The sequence below is a fragment of the Meles meles genome, chromosome 21 (assembly GCF_922984935.1).
Source record: "Meles meles chromosome 21, mMelMel3.1 paternal haplotype, whole genome shotgun sequence".
NCBI classification, from domain to species: Eukaryota; Metazoa; Chordata; class Mammalia; order Carnivora; family Mustelidae; genus Meles; species Meles meles.
The window spans coordinates 15,211,841-15,235,865 of NC_060086.1; the positions used below are offsets into that span (position 1 = coordinate 15,211,841).

General features: G+C 55.1%; 1 protein-coding gene across 1 annotated transcript; it reads right to left on the minus strand.

Annotated features, from left to right (window-relative positions):
- Window positions 1-106: 106 nt before the first annotated feature.
- Window positions 107-22,763, minus strand: EIF3B (eukaryotic translation initiation factor 3 subunit B). The gene is made up of 19 exons (XM_045993572.1): window positions 22,294-22,763; window positions 17,938-18,130; window positions 15,612-15,731; window positions 15,241-15,298; window positions 14,920-15,048; window positions 14,504-14,661; window positions 11,678-11,809; window positions 11,532-11,598; window positions 10,687-10,733; window positions 9,612-9,822; window positions 8,668-8,740; window positions 7,807-7,929; window positions 6,104-6,182; window positions 5,288-5,426; window positions 3,513-3,638; window positions 2,923-3,000; window positions 2,517-2,625; window positions 2,146-2,262; window positions 107-1,515 (listed from the first exon to the last, which is right to left on the minus strand). Exons 1-18 carry the CDS (start codon window positions 22,700-22,702, stop codon window positions 2,159-2,161), a joined length of 2,355 nt encoding a protein of 784 aa, XP_045849528.1. The 5' UTR covers window positions 22,703-22,763; the 3' UTR covers window positions 107-1,515; window positions 2,146-2,158.
- Between the last annotated feature and the right edge of the window lie 1,262 nt (window positions 22,764-24,025).

Consider the following 24,025-nt stretch of genomic DNA (forward strand, 5'->3'; position numbering starts at 1 on the left):
CAGCCAGAGCACAGAGGCCACCCCGACCCGCAGGATGGGTCAGGCCATTCCACCGGGGCCTGGACTGGGAAACGGTTCTAGAGCAGATCAGAACAAAACAAGCACATGTGTTTCAGAAACTCTTTTATTAACAAATTATGTAAAACAATTACAACTAACAAGTTTAAAACAATCAAAAGTAAATTTTTTGAAAGCTCTGTTAAAAATCTGGGAAAACGACCAAAGCCTGGACCCTTTCTTTCTTACCGCCATCAAATGTAAAACCCAGGACTCGGCATGCTGAGGTTTAAAGGACGTGAGCGTGAACAAGGGGCACCTGTGTGTTGACGGGGAGCCAGGATGGCAACGGCTGGAACCGGGAATGGCGCACCAAGAGTGCCTCGCAGTGAGGCCTGGGGTCGCGGCAGGCCGCGCACCTGCTCCTCCAGCGCAGTCCCCACAGGTCAGGAACTGCCCGGGCCCTGCAGATGACAGCTTAGCCTCCAATCCCAGAACCTTTCAGGTCCATGCGAGCCCTGGTCGGGCGTCTGTGGCGTGCCCGTCCCATGCTTCACTGCTTCCCATGTCAAGCACCAGGCTCCTGGACAGACAGACAGAAGTGCAACCACGGCAGCCGACAAGGCACCAACCATAGCAGATGTTGCAAATAAACAAGGGCCAAGGTTACACGTTCTTGTCTGCCCGTTCCAGGAGGAGCGTGAAGTTAGATGTTCGGAGCACCACATGACAGTGGCTGAGGGGACAACTCTCAGACAACTGCAGATGTGCACGACTCCAAGGAAAAGTCTAAAGGGTATTTTCTCACCAGGTGAAATGAGCATAGAAAACAATAGCTGACAGGCCCGTTTTCTGCAGGGGCGGGGCCGCGGCTGTACTTTACACAGCTCAGCTGAAAACGCACAGCCACGGGAGGATGGCGGCCTCCCTCCTCGCCACGTTGGCCTCGGGGGCCAGCAGCAGTGGGCGTGCTGAGCCCAGACTGCCGCCACGGCTGGGGGCACTGGGGGACAGGCACCAGATTCAAGGCCGATATCTACGTGTAAAAACAGGAGAAAGACAGCGTTTTCGTACAGGTTTGCTTTTATTTGGACGCTCAGCCTGTTGAGAAGCCAGCACAACCTGAACGGCGCCTGCAGGGCGCAGCCTCCCTGCAGCGCCGGGGACGCAGCTGGGACACAGCCAGGCCGGCCCACGTGCAGGGCAGGACCAATCCTCGAGGGGAGGTCGCTTGGCTGTGCACCTCAGGAGGACGGGAGGGGCCCCCGCAGTGGCACACAAGTGTGAGGAACAAACACTGGTGGCGTGATTTTAAAAATCCCAAACAAGAAAAAATTTAAAGCAGTGCCTTCGATCCTCCCCTGCGGTGGAGACCAGGGGCTAAAGGCACAGTAATGTGTGGAGATGGGGTCATCCGGACACACAGTCTAGAGCAAGAGAAAGCACAGGTAAGAATTCAGGCATCGTGCAGGCTTCCTGCAGAAGGACGACCTGGTTCCAGCACGCGACGCGGGGATGCTGCAAGAAGGGAGCAGGCATTCACTCTTTGCTCCGCACCATGACAAGAGGCACGTTAGCAACAGCGACCCCTGACAGCGCGCCCTGATGGGCCATCACTGACTACATGGTCTCAGAAGGCATCTGAAAGGGACTCCGGAGGTTTGTGTCAACCTGATGCCCGAGACGAGCAGGAGCAGACGCCCTGGGGGGCAGCCTCCACAGAGAGAGCCTTGACTGAGGACCCGCCCCATGGGTGACTCTGGGTCCTCGTGCGTTCACTGAGAAGTGCCCTGCCTCGCCTGACTGACCGGGTTCTGCAGGCTCCTGGCTCTGCAGGGCACACGGAGGCCATCTCCCAGCCACACATCTGGAGACGGTCCACGGCTGGCCTCCTTCCTCCTCCCCAGCCTGTGTCTTATCCACAGCCAGACCCCACTTGCAAGGCGCCCTGCCCTAAATCTGGGGCTTGAGGCCCTGCTGCCCTCAGAGGAGAGCTCCAGCTCTGACAGCCTGGATGAGCACGGGGCCCCCTGCAGCTGCTACACAAGGGACATCCTGACCCCAAGGACGTGACCCTGGGAATTTCCTCACTTGAGGAACCACACAACATGTCAGGGTCCTGATCGTCCCCACCTGAATAGATCTTACCACAGTGCTCGGGTCACTCCTGATTTCCCAAGGGAATGATCTCCTCAGTAACAAAGAACTCGATGGTCTCCTCCTCCCAGTCCTCCACATTGCTGTCCAGCTCGTCCGTGTCCACACCTGCAAGCAGGCGAGGAGGGTGAGCTGCGTGCACACACGCTCACACCCACATCCACACACCCGCACTAGCTGAGAGCCCAGTGTGAACATGGCAAGGTTCCCTGCAGATGACTGCGGCCGTGGGAAACTCGAGTCCCTGATAATTTAAGGATCTTTACAACACTCGACGTTTAACTAGAACACTCACATGACAGGGTAGAAAAACGTCTCAGCGAATGCATACTCTAAAACACGGGTCTTTGGCTCATAGTTACCTCCTCGCAATTCCAGACGTTCACTCTTCTGCTCCATATAAAGTTCCTGGGCCATTTTCCGGTATTTTCGGAAATCTTCCATCATGGTGCGTCTTCTTTCCACCAGTTCCTGTGCATGGAGTTGCGGGAAGCTGACAGACCCCTCACTGTGGCCAGCCCTGGGTCCCGTGAGCACCACTCTATTCAGAGAGACTCTTGGGACAGGAATGGGGACACGTGCTCTCCTCCTCCCTCCCCACTCGGACCAACTCCACGTCCCCCACATCTGGATGGCCAGCCCCCCGGAGAAGTGTGCCAGGGCCCACCAGTCTACACACGGCGGCGGCACAGCGAGCGTCTGTGGCACACGCCGCCGTCCCCACCGGGCCTGAAGCTGGCTCCTCCCTCAGTCCGGGAGCAGCCTAACCTTTGAGGCTTTGGACTGGCTCAGACGATCCTTCTGTTCAAAGATCTTTGAGTACTTCTTCAGGTCTTTTTTAATTTGCTGAAACAAAAACAGAAACAAGACACTCAAGACTGAAACGTTCAAAGGATCTCCAAAGTCGTCAACGTGCGACAGCCTCAGGATCGCGAGCACAGAGGTGCCCACGAGCATTCACACCGGCACCAGGCTGCAAGTCTCACGGCATGAGCGCCTGCCTCTCACGGGAGCCACGTCCCGCAAGCTCGGCCCTGACGCCGGCAGCACACTTCACCGTGACAGCGCACACGCGGACACGTTCTCCCACCACCGCCGGCACGGCTTACATCCCCTCCGCTCCGTGCAAGTGTCCTCGAAGAGCACGAACGCGGCTGGCCGCGACCTACAAACCCACGGATACAACCCTGCAACTACTCCTTCCTATGGGGTCCCCAGGGCTCTCACATCTCTTCAAAGGGCGCCCCAGACGTCCCGTTTCCATTCCTCAGGCGTGACCACCCGAACACTGACAGAAAAGACGTCTCCGTCAGTGCCAGGAGGGCGTCCGTGCTCCCCTGGCCCCGGGGGCCCCAGACCTTTATCTGATCCTGGCTCAGGAGCGTGGGGGGCCGCGGTCTCCACAGCAGCTGGCAAAAGCGGTCCTTGTTGTTCTTCTGCAGAAGGCGTCCTTGGAAAGTCCACAGCCAGTAAGCGTTGTCCACCTGCAGGGGGCAGAGGCCCGAGCACTGCTCACGCTGCGACTCCCGCAGGACGTGCTCCTGGCCCTGCGCCCTCCCAGAGCCCAGCACACCAAGCGTCTCGTTCACATGGTCTGGAGCCCTCATGTAGCTACGCCGTCAGCACCCGGGAGACCACGGAGAGGCGCGCTCGCCTGCGGCCCGGGGAACACAGTCCACAGTCCCAACAGGAGGGGACATGGAGGGCAGCTTGCACAGCCACCAGCACGGGCACTCTACCGGCCCATAGCGGAGCGCTCCTGCCAGAACCCAGCTCCTACGTCAGTAGACGCGCTGCCCCGCTCAGCGGGCGTCTTTCCTGACAAAGGGAATGGCACCGGGGCCGTCTCGCTACAGACCAGCCCTTTGGGAGCCTGGGGCGCTGGACATTGGCCCACGGTCTACAGGATTTTGGCACCAGACAGCACTGTATATGCGGGCAAGGTCTACATGCTGGTCCAACACACAGACCCTTTCCAAGACAGTGTTCAGGGACGGCGGTGGGGTCTGAGCTCCCACATGTTCGTGCTTTGTCACACAGAATCGCCCTGATTTGATCTCTCAGGCTCTGCACACGTGCATGAGCTGGTTCAAGTCCCAGCATGTCCACGAGCAAGGAAGACTCGGCTGAAAGAAAGGCTTGGCGGAGTTCACCAGCAGCCCAGGAGCACTGACCACGGGAACATAGCTGCAGACCCGCCAGCATGTGCAGACCACACAGAACCACCTTGGACACAGCCTCTCACACTCATGAACATGCCATTTCTGAAGTTTTTCAAGTTACGGACGTTTGAGACTGAGAACACGTGCACACACACATTTTCATGTCTTTTTGGGGAGTCCCAGACCCTCGGGCAAGCAGCCCTCTCCAGTGGCTCCTACATGGCACTCGTCCCCCCAGTCAGCCAACTGAATGAGGACCACATGCCAGGCAGAACCAGAGAGAAAGCCCAGGCCACATGACACCGCACTCTCGCAGGAAAAGGAAGAAACAAACTGTAAAGAGTGGCCTCAGGGTACCTGGTGCCCTTCAAGCACCTAGAAAACAGAGCAGGTCCAGGGAGCAGCGCCCTGAGGCAGAAACCCCACACACGCAAGGGAACCGCGACTCCAGCAGGAGAGGCACAAGCATGGGCCACACGGCCATGTCGAACGAGCAGAGGCCAGCAGAGGGCGCAGAGGGCCTGGCAAGCTGGGCGCCAGATAAAAGGGGTCCAAACCATGGACTTCTTGAAGGGAAAATGATCCTACTGGGAAAGTGCATGTATAGCACGGCCTGTCCTCTGAGCCTTCGAGGCCCATGTGGGTGAGCTCCCTCCCGGCTGTGGGGAGAAAGCACACCCGAAAAAGCCCCCCAGCTCCTGCTCCAGAGGAAGGGGGCTGGACTCAGGCTGCAGCCGGCCCGAGACGCATTCCACTCAGGAAGGGGAAATCAAGGAACGCCGACCAGCTCATGGAAAAGCTGGCCGTCTCAGGGGTGCTGCCGAAGGGCTTTCCGGAGGTGCCAGGCAGGGCAGCAAAGCGTGACTAACAGTACCCACCTCACGGAGACCCAGTGTGGCAGGAGGCAGGGACCTGCAAGGCCCAGCACAGCCGGGTCCCACAACACACAGGCCACACATGGGGCCCCATACCTTATGGCTCCACCAGGACACAGAAGTGACAACGTAGCGCCCAGTGGGGTCCCACTCCACGTCGGAGGCCATGTAGTGCTCTGCGATGTTCATGACTGTACAGTCCGACGTGTCAACGAAAGCCAAGGCACCGTTCATGCTGGGGAGACAGAGCAGTCAGTGCGCCCACGGCCTCCGGGCGTCCCGCTCCTCCGGCTCCAGGGTGGACTCGGAGCCCCGCCGCTGAGGAGGAAGTGCTCCGTGGGGAACGCACATGGGAGCCCCGTGTGGGTGCCCCAGATTATCTAGAAACACAGCAGGTGCCTCCCACGAGGTCAGGAAAGCAGGACTCTGAGTGTGTTCTGCTGACGCACTGGCGGACAGAGGCACCTCAGGCTTCTGTATGGCTGGGACGGCGGGTGAGCAGCGGCACAGAGGGTAAACACCGCCACACCTATGCTCACACCGCAGAGAAGGCCTCGCACCCGTCCGTCTGCTCAAAACAGCCTTCCCGCAAGATGACGCGGGTTTCCCACCGAGCTCACTGCCAGGCCAGGAAGAGGTCTCGTTCAACCATGAGGACATCGCAACACTCCCATGTCTTCCAGACAGAAAACATCTGCACTGCTTTCATGACCTGCTTTTGGCCCAAGTCTGGACAACATGGAAACACAATAAACCCATCCACCAAAAATACGGGGACAGCCCTTTCATGGGAAGACGCTCCATCGTCATGTGGAGGAACCGCGGTGACCCGCAGGGACCAAGTCAGGCCCCACAGTGGCGCACAGAGCGCTGGGCACCACGAGCACGAGGCATCAGGCCGCAGAAACCCACCTCCTCAGGCCAGCCAACACCACGAACTGTCCCTGGGGGCTCCAGAAGATGGTATTCGCCTGCTGCTTGTCAAACATTTCTGAAAACAAGAAGAGTGTCTGTTCATGTCTGTCAAGGTGCCAAAAGCAGGGTGTGGCTGGCACAGGCGACAGGCTCACGCTGCCCTGTGGGGTACGTTCTCACGTGCACCCCACACCAGCCTGGTGCCCAGGAGCACGATTTTGGAAAACCCTGAGCCGAGTACACTTTAAGTCACAAAATACGCTTCAAAGGGCACCTGGGTGGCTCAATCGTTAAGCATCTGCCTTCAGCTCAAGTCATGATCCCAGGGTCCTGGGACCGAGCCCCGCATTGGGCTCCCTGCTCAGCGGGAAGCCTGCTTCTCCCTTTCCCACTCTCCCTGCTTATGTTCCCTCTCTGGCTGTGTCTCTGTCAAATAATAAAACCTCAAAAACAACAACAACAAAAAAAAAACACGTTTCAAGAAAAGAGAGGAAGCATTCTAAAGCTACATTACCATTTGTAGTTAACATTTCATGTTCAAAACAATTTACTTCCCAGAGAAGTTAGACAGAGGAGTCACTATAAACACGGTCGCAGGGTCTCCACAAGGGCAAGGAACCCACCCTCTCACCCAGTGCAGAGACACGGGACCTAAACAAGCCTAAGATCCATCCATCCAGTGACTCAAACCACTTTCTCAAATGTTGCGCTCAAAAATGTGAAAGCCACCATCTCTCCCAATGTGCAGCCCGCCTCCATCCAACCGAGGACCCCACAGAGCCCCCGGATAGCACTCAGCCTTCACCCTCGGGTCTCCAGTCAAGGGCACAAAGTGAACCCCAGTCCGACCTGGGCCTGCAGCGGATCCACAGACCAGGGCCAAGGGGGGACAGGGAGATGGGGAACGGCAGCACGGCACGCCAGGCAGGATTCTCAGAGATGAAGGTGGGAGAGAAAGCCATAAGATGTCCCTGAACGGCCACAGACGTGTCAGCTGGCCTCACACAGTCACCCTTCCAAGTGGGCAACCCTGAGCCCTCAGGAGAAAAAGGTGTGTCTACACTGGCCATTCCCAAACCTGCTTTCTAACCAGAAACAATGCCAACTTCCTGGCAGCCTAGAACAGCCCCTCTTTCCTTCTACATCACATGGAATTAACAGTGCAGCTGGTTTGGTGACAGACAGCCTGTCTCCCGGAAACACCGCTGAGCTCCCAGCATTCCCTCAGGACAAGCTCAGCAACCAAGCTGCTGGGTATGGGGACACACAGCCTGTTTCCACTGCTGAGGTCCCCACACGACACAAGCAACTGTTCACCCCATGGTAGGCGATGCCCTGGAAGGGCCTGCTGCAGGCAGGAGCAGGTCACCGAGAGAGGCCAGGGAATGAGGGGGGCCCCTCACAAGCGGGGCAGAGCACAGCGAGACGGGATCCCCAGCAAAGAGACAACAGCTATGACCACAAGAAGGAGAGTGCATCTGCTCAGAACCCCTCTCTTGGAGAGCCCGGTGGGAGCTTCCTGAGGGGCCACAGCCTGCGCGGCCATCGCAAGGAAAGCCAGAGCCACAGGGCCCTCTTGGCTGCGGAACAGCCTGAGCAGTGCCCCTAGCCAGCAGAACAAGTGTGTGCAGTGACCCTCCAGAGGGCCCGTCTGTCTGTCCTCCCTCCCGTGCACCCGTCAACGGGGCAAGGTTACTTACTAATGAGCTCGATCTTCCCGTTGTTCTTCACGTGGTAGAAGGAAACGGATATCCGCGGAGCCTCCCCGTGCAGCACAGCAAACTTACTCCCGTTTGGCTCCCAAGCAAAGGCTATGATGGTTTCTGCAACCAAGAAAGAATAAGTCTATGTTTTCTTGGTCGTGTGACAAGGTAACGCTCCCGATCAAACTTTCCTCCAGCCTTCACGACTCAACCAAAGAAAACGCCCCAAATCCTTAAGTTTGTTAAACCACACAGGAGGCCTAGGAACGAGGGCATGGGGACTTGGGTGAGACCAGCCTGGCCAGGCGGGAATGCCGCCTAAGCGCATCTCGCTTGCTGGTGCTCGCCTCCGTAGTCTGTATAGGACCCCGCGGTCCCGGGGCTGACAGCACAGAGCACCCAGGCCGTACCCTCTTGCTGTGTCCTCCTCTCCTTCGCAGACCAGAACACAACTAAGGCACAAAATCTGCCAGCGATCCAGGCTCCGCTTCCCACCCAGAGGCACCAGAGCACCCGCTCGGTTTTAGGCCCAGAATAAAGCTCTCGTCATCCAAGAACTCGTTTGTCATGTGAAAAGCCCTTCTGCTGCCGGTCACTGTAAACATCAGGAAAACCCACTCCCTGCGCATCTCTCAGCGGGAAACTGGCCAGGACCCTCGCTCCTCGGCCCGGCAAGGGTGTGAAGAGAGAGTGAGCAAGCCACATGGCAGCCCGAATGGAGACACGTGTGTTCAGGCCCGGGAGGCAGTGCGCGCGCTCAGGGCTGCAGCCACCTGTGCAGGCGGGCAGCACAGAGCACCAGGGCCCAGAGGGCTGCAGATGGGGACCACAGACCACAAGGGACCACACGGAACTCGCCTTTCATTTCCACCACGTCGACAGGCACCTGTTTTTCCCTCATTCGGAAAATTTCAAAATTTGTGACAACGCCCTGTTCGGGAGAGAAAACATGGGGGCGGTACTGTGAAAGCTGAAGCGTGAGAAGAACGAACCCCAACAACAACAGAACAGGACGGAAGGGGACACACGTACAGTCGGTAAAGGTGTATGAGTATTTACATGACAGAACTCGGCCCGGGAGGTTCTAGCCAGCACCCACAGATGCCAGCCCGGTGCAGGACAGCAGGCCCCCTTGGCCCTCCTGCCACACCCCTGCACGGAGGCTCAGGACTACCCACTGCAGCTTGTCTGTCAAACTGCACAGTGCCCTGGGGGCCCAGCACCGGGGTGTGTGTGTGTGAATGAGAGAGAGAGAGACCCTGCAGCGATCTCCCGGACATGGGCATTAAACAGAAGCCGGGATGCCGCCTCATCCCCGACGGCCTGAGGGTGCAGATGACAGGCGGGTCCACCCACACACACGTGCACACAGGCCAGCACAGCCACCTAGCAGAGCACCACTCAGCACTGACCCGGAACGAGGTGCAGACACATGCCACAGCGCAGGGGAACCCTGAAAACGTGCTCGGTGAGGGAGGCCAGGCCGCATGACGCATGCCTTCATTCCCACCGAGTGTCTCGACACTTCTGGGTGGGCCCACAGAAGAAGAAGGTGGAGCAGCAAGTGTTGGGAGCCCAGGGGACGGGGCACTGGGGTGCTGACGGGTGCGGGCTTTTCTAGAGGATGAAAACACCCTCCAGTTAAGAACGTGGCAAGAGCCGCATGGGCCTATGAGGGTCCCAAGAAGCCAGTGGGTCTGAAGACCAGCACAGGCTTGAGCAAACAAGCCACTAACACCCTTCAAACAGGAGGTGGGCGTGGAGCTGGCAGGAGGGGCCTCTGCTCGGGGGCATCCACTCACCTGGGTCCCTTTGGGGGTCCTATCCACTTTGACACACAAGTAATCCCCGTTTTTCTGCCAATGAAGCTTGCAGTCCACCACGTTGAACAAATTCCGAACCCTAATCTCTTGTCTGGTGGGCAGCTGCATCAGGGTGACCCTGGCTGGGATATCTTTGTCCTCAGGAACCCAAAAGGCTATGATGTTACCCCCGGGAGACCACGAGAAGTCCCTGGAAGACAAAGAGAACACAACGTCAACTGAGGAGTGGCTAGGATGCCGCCAGGAAGGGAGCAGAGTAGCGGAGATCAGGCTCACAGGCCAGAAACCAGCCCGGCGCTCTGCTGCCACACGGCAACAGCCATCTTCCCCGGGAGCCCCCCGCCCCCACCATACCCTGGAGCTGCTGGGCCCCAGTGGATGCCCAACACCCCCCAACGCTCAGGAAAGAGCAGGCCTCAGAGGGCGTGACAGGGTCCCACGGTGGGAGGACTGGTTTCCAGCGTGCAGTCACCTAGGCGCCGAGCGCCCTCACAAACCAAACTCCCTCTACTGTGATGGTGACGGGGAACCAATTCCTGGTGTAGCTCGTATCGTGAGCCACCCCTGCACCCAAGAACTCAACCCAAAAAGACAACTGTTCATGTCCCTGCACGGCTGACAGCTCTCTGCAGAGACAGGCCCCTCTCGAGGAGCCACATGAGCCGAGTGTGCCTGCGCTGGGCCATTCACCACGGACCACCCAAGAGCCCTGCTTGGTCAGCAGACCTCACAGAAGGCTGTCAGCGACATGGAGTCCTTCGCCCTCCGCCCGTCTTTCCCAAAGACTGCAGCCCGAGTCTCTAGTCCCAACGTAGCAGCAGGACACAAAATAGAGCCTGTGACCGCATGAAGGGTCTACATGCAGGAGAAGGGAATGTGGGCCATTAGCCCCACAGAGTCACAACAAGCAGGCCAGTGGTGGTGGGCTGGGGCCTGCCGTGCTGCCCTCGGGGACCAGAATGAGGACATGGTGTCCTCTCCAGCTGAGGAAGCACCGAGTGCCGGAGCAGGGGATGCCCACTCCTACCGCCCACCTGAGACAACACTCACTCACTTTATGCCGGAGATCTTCAAGCTCTTCTTGTCCAACAGGCCCATAGACTGTGGAAACACAAGAGTTACAACGGAGTTAAATCATGCCACTCTCTCCATAACACACCTGCATTTTCTTTTCTTTTCTTTTTTTTTTTTAAAGATTTTATTTATTTATTTGACGGACAGAGATCACAAGTAGGCAGAGAGGCAGGCAGAGAGAGAGGAGGAAGCAGGCTCCCTGCTGAGCTGAGAGCCCGATGCGGGGCTCGATCCCAGGACCCTGAGATCATGACCTGAGCTGAAGGCAGAGGCTTAACCCACTGAGCCACCCAGGTGCCCCTCTTTTTTTTTTTTTAAAGATTTTATTTATTTACTTGACAGAGAGAGATCACAAGTAGATAGAGAGGCAGGCAGAGAGAGAGAGAGAGGGAAGCAGGCTCCCCTCTGAGCAGAGAGCCCGATGCGGGACTCGATCCCAGGACCCTGAGATCATGACCCGAGCTGAAGGCAGCGGCCTAACCCACTGAGCCACCCAGGCGCCCCATACGCCTGCATTTTCTTGAAAAGGAAATAAGAGTTTCTGGAATGAGCCCAGCAAGTAAGCCCAACGGGGGACACACAGCAAGGCAACAGTTTACCCGCAGCAGCAAAGTACCCATCACCAGAGGCCCTTCTGTTTCCTCCCGTCCCAGACTGACAGCAACAGCACAGGCACATCAGGGCGTGGAGCCCGGGGCAGCCTCGGGAAAGGGGCAACTGCCAAAGGCTGGGCTCCCCTCATTCTGCACACATTCACTGCTCTGCCCGTCCCCTCGCCCGCGAGACAAGGGAAAAACCACGCCCCCAGGAAACCGTGTCACTTACAGGAGTTTCATAAATGCTAAGAGTGTCGAGGGTCATTCTGGCGAAGAATTTACCATCGTGGCTCCACCTGAGAGAGAAGAGAAGAGTCAGGCCCTGTCGTGAGCAGAGAAGGCTCCCACACGCTGCGGGCTACCGAATTTACTCACTTAAAAATCGGCCAGTGGGCTGAGCTCTCGCAGTGGAAACCCCTCTTCTTCTGTCCGGTCAGGATATCCCAGATGATGATGGCTTGAGGATCGTCCTGAGTGTCCATCAGGGGGCTGAATGTCACTAGATACCTGTCACAAAGGGAACACTGTTGATGATCCCGCCCACCATCCCACCTTCTCCCAGAGCGTCACACTGTGTGTGGGCGAGGTGAGCACCGGTGCCCACCGAGCCTCCACTGCAGATCGCGCCAGGCCTAGGAGCAGCTGTTAGACTCAGCACGGTCTCCAAACCCCGTCTTCCGGGAAGGCTCTCCCCCCACAACCCGCTCCAACCATGGTGCAGACCATCTGCGAGGCACCAGGGCACTCCAGGGGCGGCCCCCTTGAAGGCTTTCTCCACGAAATCAGGACATTGACAGACCCAGCAGGTACCAAACCAAAGTCTGCGTGTGTTCCAGACGGACTGTGGTGCAATTCTTGATTTTCGTCAATGTTTAGTTGGCCCAAGGAAGGAAACAGATTGGCCACATGCATTTCAAAAGCCAGCACTCGTCCATCTAGGTCAACCTCTGTGCCTGGAGCTTCTCACTCTCCCAACGCTGGCTTGTCTACACCCAGGCCCCCATTCACTCTGCTGACACAGAGCACAACCATCAAACCAGAGAGTCCCTCGGAACAGGACGCAGGTAAGGCAGAAGCAAACTCGAGGAGAAAAGGCCGAGGATGGGCGCTGTCTAGGTGCCCCGAGGGCCTACCGATGGGCTAGAGTCACCCGCACCCCCAAGTTACAAAGATCCCCCTAGACCTATCCCAGATGTCTGCATCAACGTGACACCGCCACGAAGAATGACAGAAACAGCTTGATTCACTGCTTATCTGGAAAACAGTCCTTTCACACCCCTCTGCAGGACAAAGCAGGTGCTGCTGCCTTAGGCAAGGGCTTCCTGGGAGCACCAGGACAGACACTGAGGAAGATGGTCCAGGGGGGCTGGCCTGGAGCAAAGAGAGGTCTATGCACACTGACGACACCACACGAGTCTGGGACGCAGCTGAAAGCAGATGCCGGCCGGCCGGAGGGGGCTCCTCTCCACACTCGCCATCCACACACAGGGCCCAGGAGTCTCCACGCACACCAGGTCCCAGCAAGCTCCACTGTAAGGAGCACCTCAGGTGGCCTGTCCCCAGAAGGTGCCAGTGCCTATGAAGTCGTGAGACCTCCAAGAAGACATGCCAGGAAAACGACTTCATCAAAACTGAGAAACGTCCATCATGGAGAAGTCACGGTTCACGGAAACACAAGGATGGAAGGAGCCAGTTATGGGCTGCCCGAGGAAGCATCAGACACGCATGCCCAGCGGCCCCTCACAAGCCACCACCGAAGCGCCACATGGGAAGGGTGGGCCACACAGGGCGACAGGCGGACTGCACACACAACCGCTAGGGCCGGACATGGGTGCAGGTGCACATCAGAAGATGCTGAGGGGAGCGGTCAGGGAGAAAGAACTATGACCAGAGAGAACACACGCCTTTACCCAGACTGATGCCTGTTTCCTAGAGGAACCTAGCACTTGTCCAAAATGCCCCAGACAGGTAGGGTTTTTTTGTTTTTGTTTTTTTAAGATTTTATTTATTCATTTGACAGGCAGAGATCACAAGTAGGCAGAGAGGCAGGCATAGAAGAGAGAGGAGGAAGCAGGCTCCCAGCTGAGCAGAGAACCCGATGCGGGGTTTGATCCCAGGACCCTGGGATCATGACTGGAGTCGAAGGCAAAAGCTTTAACCCACTGAGCCACTCAGTCGCCTCAACAGGTAGGGTTTTTTTTAAGATTTTATTTATTCATTTGAGAAAGCTAGCAAGGGAGAGCAGAGCAGGAGGGAGGGGTAGAGAGAGAAAAGCAGGCCTCCTACTGAGCAGGGAGCCCAGCACAGGACTCAATCCCAAGACCCCAGAATCATGACCTGAGCTGAAAGCAGATGCTTAACCAACTGAGCCACCAAAGTGCCCCTGCCCTAAACCGTTTTGAATTAAAACGGCAAAATGAGAAATCATTAAAGCTAGATATTTACCACATAAACCTTATTAAAGTCCTCTCTCTAGTTTTCCTGGTGTTAGGAGATTCTCATACCAAAAAACTTAAAAGCAGAGCAGATATAGGGGAGCCACGTCTCAGGAGCCCGGGGACACGGGGGGGCTGTCACGACCCCACGATGAAGTCAGACCACATGGTAGGAGGCCGACCTCTTCTGGACAAAGGAGGGGACAAGACAGGGAAGGCTTGGGGACAGCCCTGAGCAGGGGACACAAAGAGCGGTGCCGCAGGGCATGCTGGGCCCTGAGGCCATCTGTGAGCACCCAGGAAGGAGGACTTTGTGGCCCCAGGAGTTTTCCTTCAAGCTCCTGGTACGGCACCTGCTGCCACAGACCTCTGCGCTCTCACATGCAAGAAAATGCCGTTCACAGTGAAGTTACAGGCACAGGACACGTGCCCGGACTAGACCTGGAACTGAGGGGACGAAAGCCGTTACTAGACCGAGTGAGATGCGGGAACAGGGTAGCACTCAAGTAGAAGGCGGAGATAATGCCGGACCCTCACCCAGCACCATGTCAGGACCAAGTCACATGTATCTGGCGGAGAAACAATAAAGCAAACCCCACCAAGCGCTAAGTGGGGAACATCAGCAAAGGGTACACACGAGCTCCTCCTACGTCTCCTGGGATACTTCCGTTAGGTTTGAAAGTACTGCAAAACCCGAGCTATACCACTACCACAGAGGCCGGCACAAGGCGAGCATGGACCCCACCTGCCTCTCCTCCCCACTTACCTCTCACAAGGTGAGAAGTCAATGAGCTGAACCCCCTGGTGGCTGAATCTCTGGATTTGCTTGAACTTCTCTCCGCCCCAGAGGGCGATGCCTCGCTGATGGAACGTGGCCAGGTAGGTGCCCTTGGGGGACCAGCGCACGTACGTCTCCGTCCACCTCTGCGGGAGAAGTCAGAGCCCATGTGAATGTGACTCCAGCACAAAGCCTCCTCCTTCTGCAAGGTATCGACTCCTCAGACTCTTAACCGGAAAACACAAGAAGCCTCCTCACATCTTGTGGCTTATTTCAAACCCAGAACGAAGGATGTCGTTCTCAGGGATGCATTCTGGAAGAACACAACACTTCACGTGCTCGAGTACCCACCTCGCCGCCCATGGAAACACACAGTAAGCCCCCATGTGGCAGCAAACACCCACCGCTCTCTCTTCAATGGAGACAGGATCCTTCACGTCGTTCCAGAATATGGAAGTACGGTCTCCACTCTCAAAAATAACACTGTACTGATCTCTGCATTCTGCCTCTTCGAGCCAGTACCGCAAATTTCCCTGGGAAAAGAACCAAAGGCAAGGGATTAGGTACATCCCATCAACTTCCATCTAAGAAGCCGTATTCCTGCCTCATGCTCCTGGAGGTCTGAGCGACTCAGGCCAGCAGCAGCGACTCCTAAGGAGCTCAGCCTGCAAGCCACAGGGCTGCCCAGCTCTCCTTGCAAGCACGTACAGGTCCCACCCACGTACCAAGTCTTTGAAGGGCTGTTTCTCTGGAATATCCCACTCATCACTGATGGTCATATACCTGGAAGAGAAAAAGGAACTGATCAGCAACACACAGCACAACTACAGTGGGTAGGCGGGGAGAGACACACACACACAACAACATTGGAGGGTCTTGGCCACAGGCTGTATGGTACTGTCCCTTGTCCCCGTCGGAGAGGGAAGAGTGGGTGAGGGGCACTGGTGGCCAGGAGTGTCAGGGGCTGGGGCAGAACAGGGGCCCGCGGCGGGGGGCCTGGGGAATAGAGTTCCCCAAAGGGTTACCAGCACAGTCCCAGAGACGCAGAGCCTCTCTTGCCTAGTGAAGGCCCAGGCTCTCACCCGTTGGCACTTACTTGTCAAAGTCTGTGAAGAGGTTGACCCTGAACGTGTGCTGCTTGTCCAGCTTGTAGCCATCAGCATTCTTCACAGCGTCTAAGGCGTGGGCAGGAGACGCATATTCCAGGAACGTATACCTGAATTGAGACAGAGTTCAAGTGCAAACTGTTAAGACCAGGCAGGCTGTGCTCAACACAAGACCATCCATGCGACTTGTCAGCACCGTCAAGGCCTGTGACCCATCTACTGTCACGTCCCCGAGAGTTAAGTCACTGGTGGAATGGTTCCCTAAACACACACAAAATCCTAACAGAAGGCCCAAAGTCCCTAATGCCACCATTACAAATCAGACAACAGATGACTAATGAAATGTTTACTATCTTGACTGTGGTAGCGGTTTCACGGATGTATACGTGTCAAAACTTACGAGATTATGCACTTTAAGGCTGCGCAAGTGTACCGCGTGGCAGCTTTCAAGTAAAGCCATTAGAAAATCTGAGAACATGCATAGTCTGATATTGTGTATTAACAGCAAAATTATAGGGACACCTGTGTGGTGCAGTCAGCTAAGCGCCAGACTCCTGGTTTCAGCTTAGGTCATGATCTCGGGGTTGTGGGATTGAGCCCCGTGTTGGGCTCCACACACTCAGCACTGCGTCTGTTTGGGACCCCTTCTCCCTTCTCCCTCTGCTCCTGCCCCCCGCAAATAAATCCTTTATAAAAGCAAAATCAGGGCGCCTGGGTGGCTCAGTGGGTTAAGCCTCTGCCTTCGGCTCAGGTCATGATCTCAGGGTCCTGGGATCAAGTCCCACATCGGGCTCTCTGCTCAGCAGGGAGACTGCTCCCTCTTCTCTCTCTCTCTGCCTGCCTCTCTGCCTCCTTGTGATCTCTCTCTGTCAAATAAATAAATAAAAATAGGGGCGCCTGGGTGGCTCAGTGGATTAAGCCGCTGCCTTCGGCTCAGGTCATGATCTCAGGGTCCTGGGATCGAGCCCCGCATCGGGCTCTCTGCTCTGCGGGGAGGCTGCTTCCTCCTCTCTCTCTGCCTACTTGTGATCTCTCTCTCTGTCAAATAAGTAAAATCTTTTAAAATAAATAAATAAATAAATATATATATATATATGTATATATATATAAAAGCAAAATCATAAAGGCTTTCAGAGGATGCTTCAGAGTAACAAACACACACAAGAAACCGCTGGTCAAAAAGAGGTTATCCTTCCACCTGATTTCTAAGACAGAAATCGTAAGAATCATAACCAGCATTTGGCAGGTTTGTTTTTTTTTTTTTAATACAAAATGGTTTCTTAAAAGCTACCCTAGGTAGTTTCAAATCTGAATTAAAAAAGCATCAACGGGGGTGCCTGGGTGGCTCAGAGGGTTAAAGCCTCTGCCTTCAGCTCAGGTCATGATCCCAGGATCCTGGGATCAAGCCCCACATCGGGCTCTCTGCTCTGCGGGGAGCCTGCTTCCTCCTCTCTCTCTGCCTGCCTCTCTGCCGGCTTGTGATCTCTATTAAATAAATAAAAGCATCAACGTTATCATCTTCTCATTCCTGTCCCATAAAAGACAATCTGCATGTATGGAGACCAGTATCACATAACACTCTCCTGGAGAAACATCCTAAAGGCTTGCAGCACAGCAAAGAAAGCTAATGTTCTGCTGGTCACATGGACCAGTCAGAACCGCCCGAGCACAATCCCATGTTGTCTTGGGGTGTTCTAAAGGGGTAAAAGGGGCAACAACGACATTCACGTCAACTGATGGAATAGCCTCGTGATACGAGAGTACGACACAGCACCGAAAATAAAGAAACCAGAGTCATGTTTACAAAAACTTCACACCAATTTTAAAAAGCAAATTCTAGGACACGGACCTCACACTACCAATTTTAACAGATGTGCTACTTGAGGTAGCAACAGGGGAGAAGTTGCTAATGAAGCCATGACTACAGCTTTCGCCTTTACTGTAAGAAGCATCCCCACCCATTTCAGAGATGTGAAAATGTCAGAGGGGGGAAAAAGCTCATTTTAGAATCAGTAAAATACCATATATAGAATTTTCCTGAAATCCTGCCAGCTTCCAGTCTGCTGGTCCCCTTATCCAGGAGGCATCTTATGTCAATTACCGCTCTGATGGCACAAGATTTAAGGACAAAGCTCTGATTTCTTAAGAGTTCAGCAGCCCACCCACAACGCCCGAATTCCAGAACCACAGGCTCTCCTGCTGAGGGTATGGAGCCCTCAGTGGAGGGCGGGGAATCAAAAAAGAGCAGAACCACTGGGGGAGGTGTGCACCGTGTGCATCCACAGGGACCTCGGCCACCAGACTGCCACCACTCACCCTTTTGTCTTCCCATCCTCCTCTGGGTAAAAATCATTTGTGATTTTCCCAAACTTGGAGAAGATCTTATGGATGACGTTTTTCAGCTTCTCCAGGCGGTCAGGCCCCACCTGAGGGACGTTGTCCACCACGATCACCGAGTCAATCCCGTCGGCCTCCTGGGGCCGGTCCTTGAGAATGTCCCCCAGCAGCTCTGTACGGTGGGGAAATTGGACAAATGACTTTTTTTGGACCAAGCAAATTAATATGTTAGTTTAGCACGTTGAACAAATTTCCAAGAAATAAAAAAATGAATAAACGCTTTCACTGTGAGCAAAAGAAATCATGGCCCTGAACTGAATCAAAATTTAAACTTAACAAGTGAGGAAGACTTTAACTCTGTGTGCTCCTTCTGTCCACTGATATATCCATTCATTCCTGAAAATAATGGAAGACTTCAAATGAAATTTTTTAGAGATGTAATAACACCGAATGCCAACAAAGAGGACGGGACATTTCTCCAGGAAAAGCAGGGCCATAGCCTCCTGCACGGAGCCTTCTTTGATCCACCCGGAATCAAACGCACAAGCAGGCACTTTCTCCCCATTCAGGTTAAGACAAAACAACTCAAACCCAACAGGACCCAGCACTACGTACAATAGCCTTGCGAGCAAGGAGACAACCCACAAGCCGCCGAGCGCACAGACGATGCCCCTTCCTACTGACAGTGTCCTCATTCCATGAAGAGCCTCCCGGAGCGCTTGGGAGGCCCCAGCCATTCAGACCGTAAACCCACAAATGCTCAGGAGTGTGCTTGGGACACAGTAAGCAGTACATGGTAACCACTATGTTGGTAACTACACTCAAAAACTGAAAACCCAAAAACAAAACTGAAAATTATGTTCGTGTCATCTAAAAATTAACATCATAAAACCCAAATCTTAAATACTCAATTGTCTTAGGTTTGCTTCATTTCCATAAGACAACTGGCTGGATGGGAGAAAGAGGACCACCAGAAGCCCCCTGGGGGAACGGCCGGCAAGCGTGGGAGCAGACAGGACCGCCATCTTGTCCAGGAGAAGCGATGCCACCTGGGCGCTGGCCCACAGCAGTCTGACCTGCAACCTGCTGCTGGCCTTGAGGTCTTTGGACCATGAAGCTCCAGCACCAATGAACTCGCTGACCTGCTGCTGGAGACAGGGACGGACATTTGGAGGTCAAATGGTGAATCGGAAGAAGTCTTCTTATTATCAGCTCTGCACAAACCCTTAACCCAGTTAGCTCTTCTGGAAAGCTATAAAGTTACAAAGCACTGGCTACATGAGGAGCTCAAGCAGATTAAAGCACAAGGTCAGATGAAGCTGCCTCAGTCCACGCAGCCCAGAGAGTCCTGCAACTCAAACAGCAGCACTGATGGTGGCTTTTACTTTTGTACCGTGTGCCCCGGAACCCAATTATGACTCCAAGTTTTGAATTCTACTCTTAATTTTAACATGCTAAACAGGATACACGTCCGAAAATATCCTTTGCTACATTTCATTCCCACAAGATGAATTTTCTATATTTTCTTGCTAGAAATTTCCCTTCATAAAAAGTTTAAAAGGTTTTTCAGAAAAGAAAAAATTATTTTAATTTCAAGAAGCAGGCCCTGTTATAACTCTCTAATTAATTTCAATACTTTCATAAATGATATTGAAAACATTACTTTAAAAGAACTGCCTCATGAACTTCAAAAGGGCTAAAACTGAGAGCAAGCAAAGAGAAAAAAGAAGGAAAGAGGACAAGCAGAGTCACAGCTATGGGAGACGCCCGCCCGGTGAGGCTGGAGGCAGCTCCTTGGGTCATTTTTAAAGCTCACTTGCCATACAATTAAGTGGCCTGTTTAGCCTGATCTGAATTTACAAGGTTTACAATAAAAAGTTCAGCTTTTACACAAAGAGTGGCCTCCTTCCCACAATCTTTTAAGTGTCTAGTTTGTAAGACTGCGCCCACATTCAGTAAGTGAAGAAACACAGCAATTGCACGACGGAGAGACGCGTGTCCTTCATAGTCACCAGCCCATGTGCCGGGTTACTCTTGCCGAATGGATTCCCAACCTGGCTCCAGGAGAAACAGGAAGAGGTAATTCTAAAAACTAAATACCAAATGTAAAGATAAATAATATTTGACAGCAAAAGAAACCATCTTGAGTTAAGAGCTTGGTCATGGGGACACTTGGGGGGTTCAGATGGCGAAGCATCTGCCTTTAGCTCAAGTCATGATCTCAGGGTCCTGGGATCAAGCCCCGTGTCAGACTCTGCTCAGTGGAGGTGGGGGTGGTCTGCTTCTCCTTCTGCTTGCTCGCTCTCTCAAATAAAAATCTTAAAAAAAAAAAAAAAAAGGCCAAAACAATTTTGTCACGTATTTGTCTGGCTGACCATCAAAGGCAGCTGAAAATTTAAACGGATGACCGATGACCACAGGAACAAGGCAATGGGACAACAGTCTAACATCTCAGAATCAGGAGTCAGGATGACCACGTTGGAGCTGCCGGGACCTCAAGAGGCCTCTTCATGAGACCCTGTCCACCTTCAAAAGAACCCATCCATACCTTCTGCATCTCGCTCTGACCCCGCAGAGCAGGTCTCATTAAACACAAAATGTCCTTGGGCCACTGACCACAACCAGATAGCGATGTGCTCAGTTTCAGATCCCCATGACCAGGGGCCTTTTGGGGCATTCTGCACAATTATCAGGATCACAACGGCCCCCAAAGGCCCTCCCAGCAGTCACTTGGGCCTGGCTGGCTTGTGCCCACATTAGCATCCTGACTGTCACACAGCCCAGTTCTGGGAATAATTCACATGGTAGTAATCTTGTGCTCAAACAATTGCTTTTTAAAAAACCAATGGCAGAGTAAACATCCAGGGGCTCAAAACGGACTTTCAACCCAAAACTTACAGATTTTAAAGTGTAAGAAAAACTGATACAATAAAAATGAATGTTGATCAGGGTGGGAGAGTGTGGTGGGCATCCCAGCAACACGGCCTCCTTATAAATTCTCCCACACAAGGAGCATGTTTTCTCACAGGTAGGGGACCGCAGCAGGAACAGCCCAAGTATTCCTGAGCTGTGCAGCCTCTCTTGCTGTTCATACCATGCTGTCGCCTATGAAACAGACTGTAAGGATAGTGACAACAGCAGCGAGCTCTTTAACAGTATGTTTAAATTAAAAGTAGATGATGCTGTTGATTCCCTATGCTTTCTTTTTTGTTTTCCTTTAGATTGTTTGATTCTGACTCAGTCTCAATATGATCAGACACAATACCTCAAAAAAAAAAGCATCCTTTTTTTTTTTTTAAGATCTCATTTATTTATTTGACAGATCACAAGTAGGCAGACAGGGGAGGGGGGGAGGGAGAGAAGCAGGCTCCCTGCGGAGCAGAGTGCCCAATATGGGGCTTGATCCCAGGACCCTGAGATCATGACCTGAGCCGCAGGCAGAGGTTTAACCCAATGAGCCACCCAGGCACCCCCCCCCAAAACGTATCTTAATGTGACATCTGATTTTCTTGGTGTGGCCTGAGCTACTTCGCTGATGGTTCATCTTTCCTATCTTACGATAATGTAGAGGAATCCACTGATGTCCTCAGAGCTCAGAGGGCTCAAACAGCTAAAAACAAAACATAAGTGAACAAAAGCAAATGAGCTTAGCCACCTAGACAAGTCGTTAGGAGACAAGCTCTCAGGACAAAGGCAGACATAACACCTGTAAACTGAATCAAGGTAAACAGGAAACCAAAACAAGCTACATGAGTGACACTAAATTCAGAAAGGATTATCTGCCAAAAGGAGAGTGATCTACCTACAGACCTAACAGACTAAACAGGAATGTGGGAGGAGATTCAGCAGTCCTGCGAAGGAACTCTCTGGAGGCAGAAGCTTCCATGCAGCAGGAGCAGAGAAGAACCCGACTCTGCCCAACCTGTTTAAGGAACAGCACCGCATGAACCCGGAAAAGTATCCACACGAAGTTGGTCCCAAGCGTTTGACAAGTGTGGCTCGTCCCTCGGGGCACCTGGGGTCTGCATATAATGAACTGTCACCCGCGACAGTGAGGCACGTGGAGCGTCCCACTTTGCTAGATCCTAATTGCCACGCACGGTCGCGGCTCCAGCTTGCGCGCTGTCCCCCATCTCCACCCTCCAAAGTCCTGGTGCCGGTGTCCATGAGAGGCTCCCAAGTTGTCCCCAAGAGGTCCGCTCCGCCTTCTTTCAGAGAGAGGAAACAGGGAAGGGGACCCAGACACCCCCAGAAGGCCGTCCATACGCGCGGGAGAACAGCTGCAGCGCGGGGACGCCCCTCCCGCACTCCCCCCGCACGCGTGCGCCGCCTCACCTTCCTCGCTCACGTCGTCTACGAAGTCCTCGGGGTCGCTGAAGGAGGGCTCGTCCGCGCCGCCGTCCTCCCCTCCCGCCCCCTCGGACCGGGCCTCGGCCGCCGCATCCCCGGCCTGCTCCGCCGGGGCTTCACCCGCGGCCGGGGCGGGGGTCTCTTCAGGCGGCGGCGGCGGGGACGAGCCGGGGGCCGAGGCGGCCCTCTCCTCCCCGTCGGCCGCGGACTCAGCCGGCTTGGCCAGCACGTCGGGCTCCGACCCGGCCTCCGCCTCCTCGCCGCCCGCCGCCTCCTGCGCGCCGGACCCTGCGGGCCGCGGCGGCTCCTCCCCCGGCGGCGGCTCTGCGGCCGGCTGCTGCTGCTCCCCGGGCTCGGCCGCCTCGGGCGCCGCCACGTTCTCCGCGTCCTGCATGGGCCCGCCGCTGCCGCCTCGCCCGGCCTCGCCGCGCTTCCGACTCTCCCAGGCCGCACCGCGCGGCGCCTGCCGCCGGGCCATGTGCGTGCGGTGGGCCGTCCCACGGGGCTCGAGGAGGGGGGACGCCCACGCCCTGATGTTCGCAGCGCGCCCAGAAGGGCCCCGAAGGCGCAAGCGTGTGCATCGGCAGCAACAGCAGAGCGTCCGTGACACGGGTGCGCTCGGAGCCTCGCACCACCCTTGCGGGGCTCAGTCCGCAGACTCACGAGGGGGCTACGGCTCCCCCCGTCTATGCTGCCGGGTAGTTCCGTCCAACATGGCAGCCACTCCCGGCTTCTCCCGGCGGGCGCTGCGCTGCGGGGCCAAACCACTGGCCACACCGAGGGAGGGGCGAGCGACCGGCTTAGTAACTGAAATTGCATGAGCACAGAGTTCTACAGGACACCCTAGAAAAAGCTACGAGCTCGACAAACACTCTTAGTCGTGACATAGCCTTTCGCTAGACAGGTACCCTCGCTTACACGAGTAAGCTCTCCCCTCTTCGCGTGCGCTTTTAGACTCGTCTACTGACTGGGCAAAAGAATGGACGATTCCAAAATAGAAAAGGACCTCCCGGCGGCCCAGAGATGGCCAGCACTGCTGGAAAGACGCCTGTCCGGCGTTAGAGCACCATGAGGAAGAGTCGCTTGAATCACACGCCCGAGCCCACGGCGGCGGCGGTAATTCCGTCTTCCCCCATTCCGAGGGGCACCATGGTTCCGCCCGCGGAGGCCTCAGCCCACAGAAGCGCGAGCGCGCGGGTGGGAGGGGGCGCATCACGTGGGTGGGCGTGGCCTGTCGCTTCTGAGGCGGGACCTGCCGCCGCGGGGGCGGGGCCGGCGCTGACAGGTGCCCAGGAACGTGTCCAGCGCGGGTCAGCCGCGGTGGAAGGGAGTTACGGTGGGGGTCGGTGTGTACTGGGTACGGAGGCTCAGGCTGTACTTTCGCAGATGTACTTTCCCTGAGTCGGAACAACACGGGCGCTTGTTTTCAACAGAACCTGGGTTCTGACACTGGGTTCGAATCCTCGCCGTCCTACTTCCAGCTGTGCGGCCTTTCTGCCTCAGTTTCCCCATCTGTGCGGACAGCCCGGTTTCCCCTGGAGGTCAGACTTCGCCTAATTTCTAGTTGTGTCTGCGGTTTTCATCCGTCACTGGGTTCTACCAGCCTTTCTCTGGTAGAAAATGCTGAAGGTGACAGATCACCAACAGGAAGCAGATATGCACAGAAAAGCTTGGAAACAGCTGACCTCAGCTGGGCAGCGACGTGTGTTTTGGGGAA

Coding starts and splice junctions, on each gene's coding strand:
- EIF3B (XM_045993572.1), bottom strand. CDS start 22,702: ATGCAGGACGCGGAGAACGTGGCGGCGCCCGAGGCGGCCGAGCCCGGG. Junction 15,299..15,611: donor CTCTTCACAGACTTTGACAA/GTAAGTGCCAAC, acceptor TTTCTCTTCCAG/GTATATGACCATCAGTGATG. Junction 15,049..15,240: donor AACAGCCCTTCAAAGACTTG/GTACGTGGGTGG, acceptor TTCTTTTCCCAG/GGAAATTTGCGGTACTGGCT.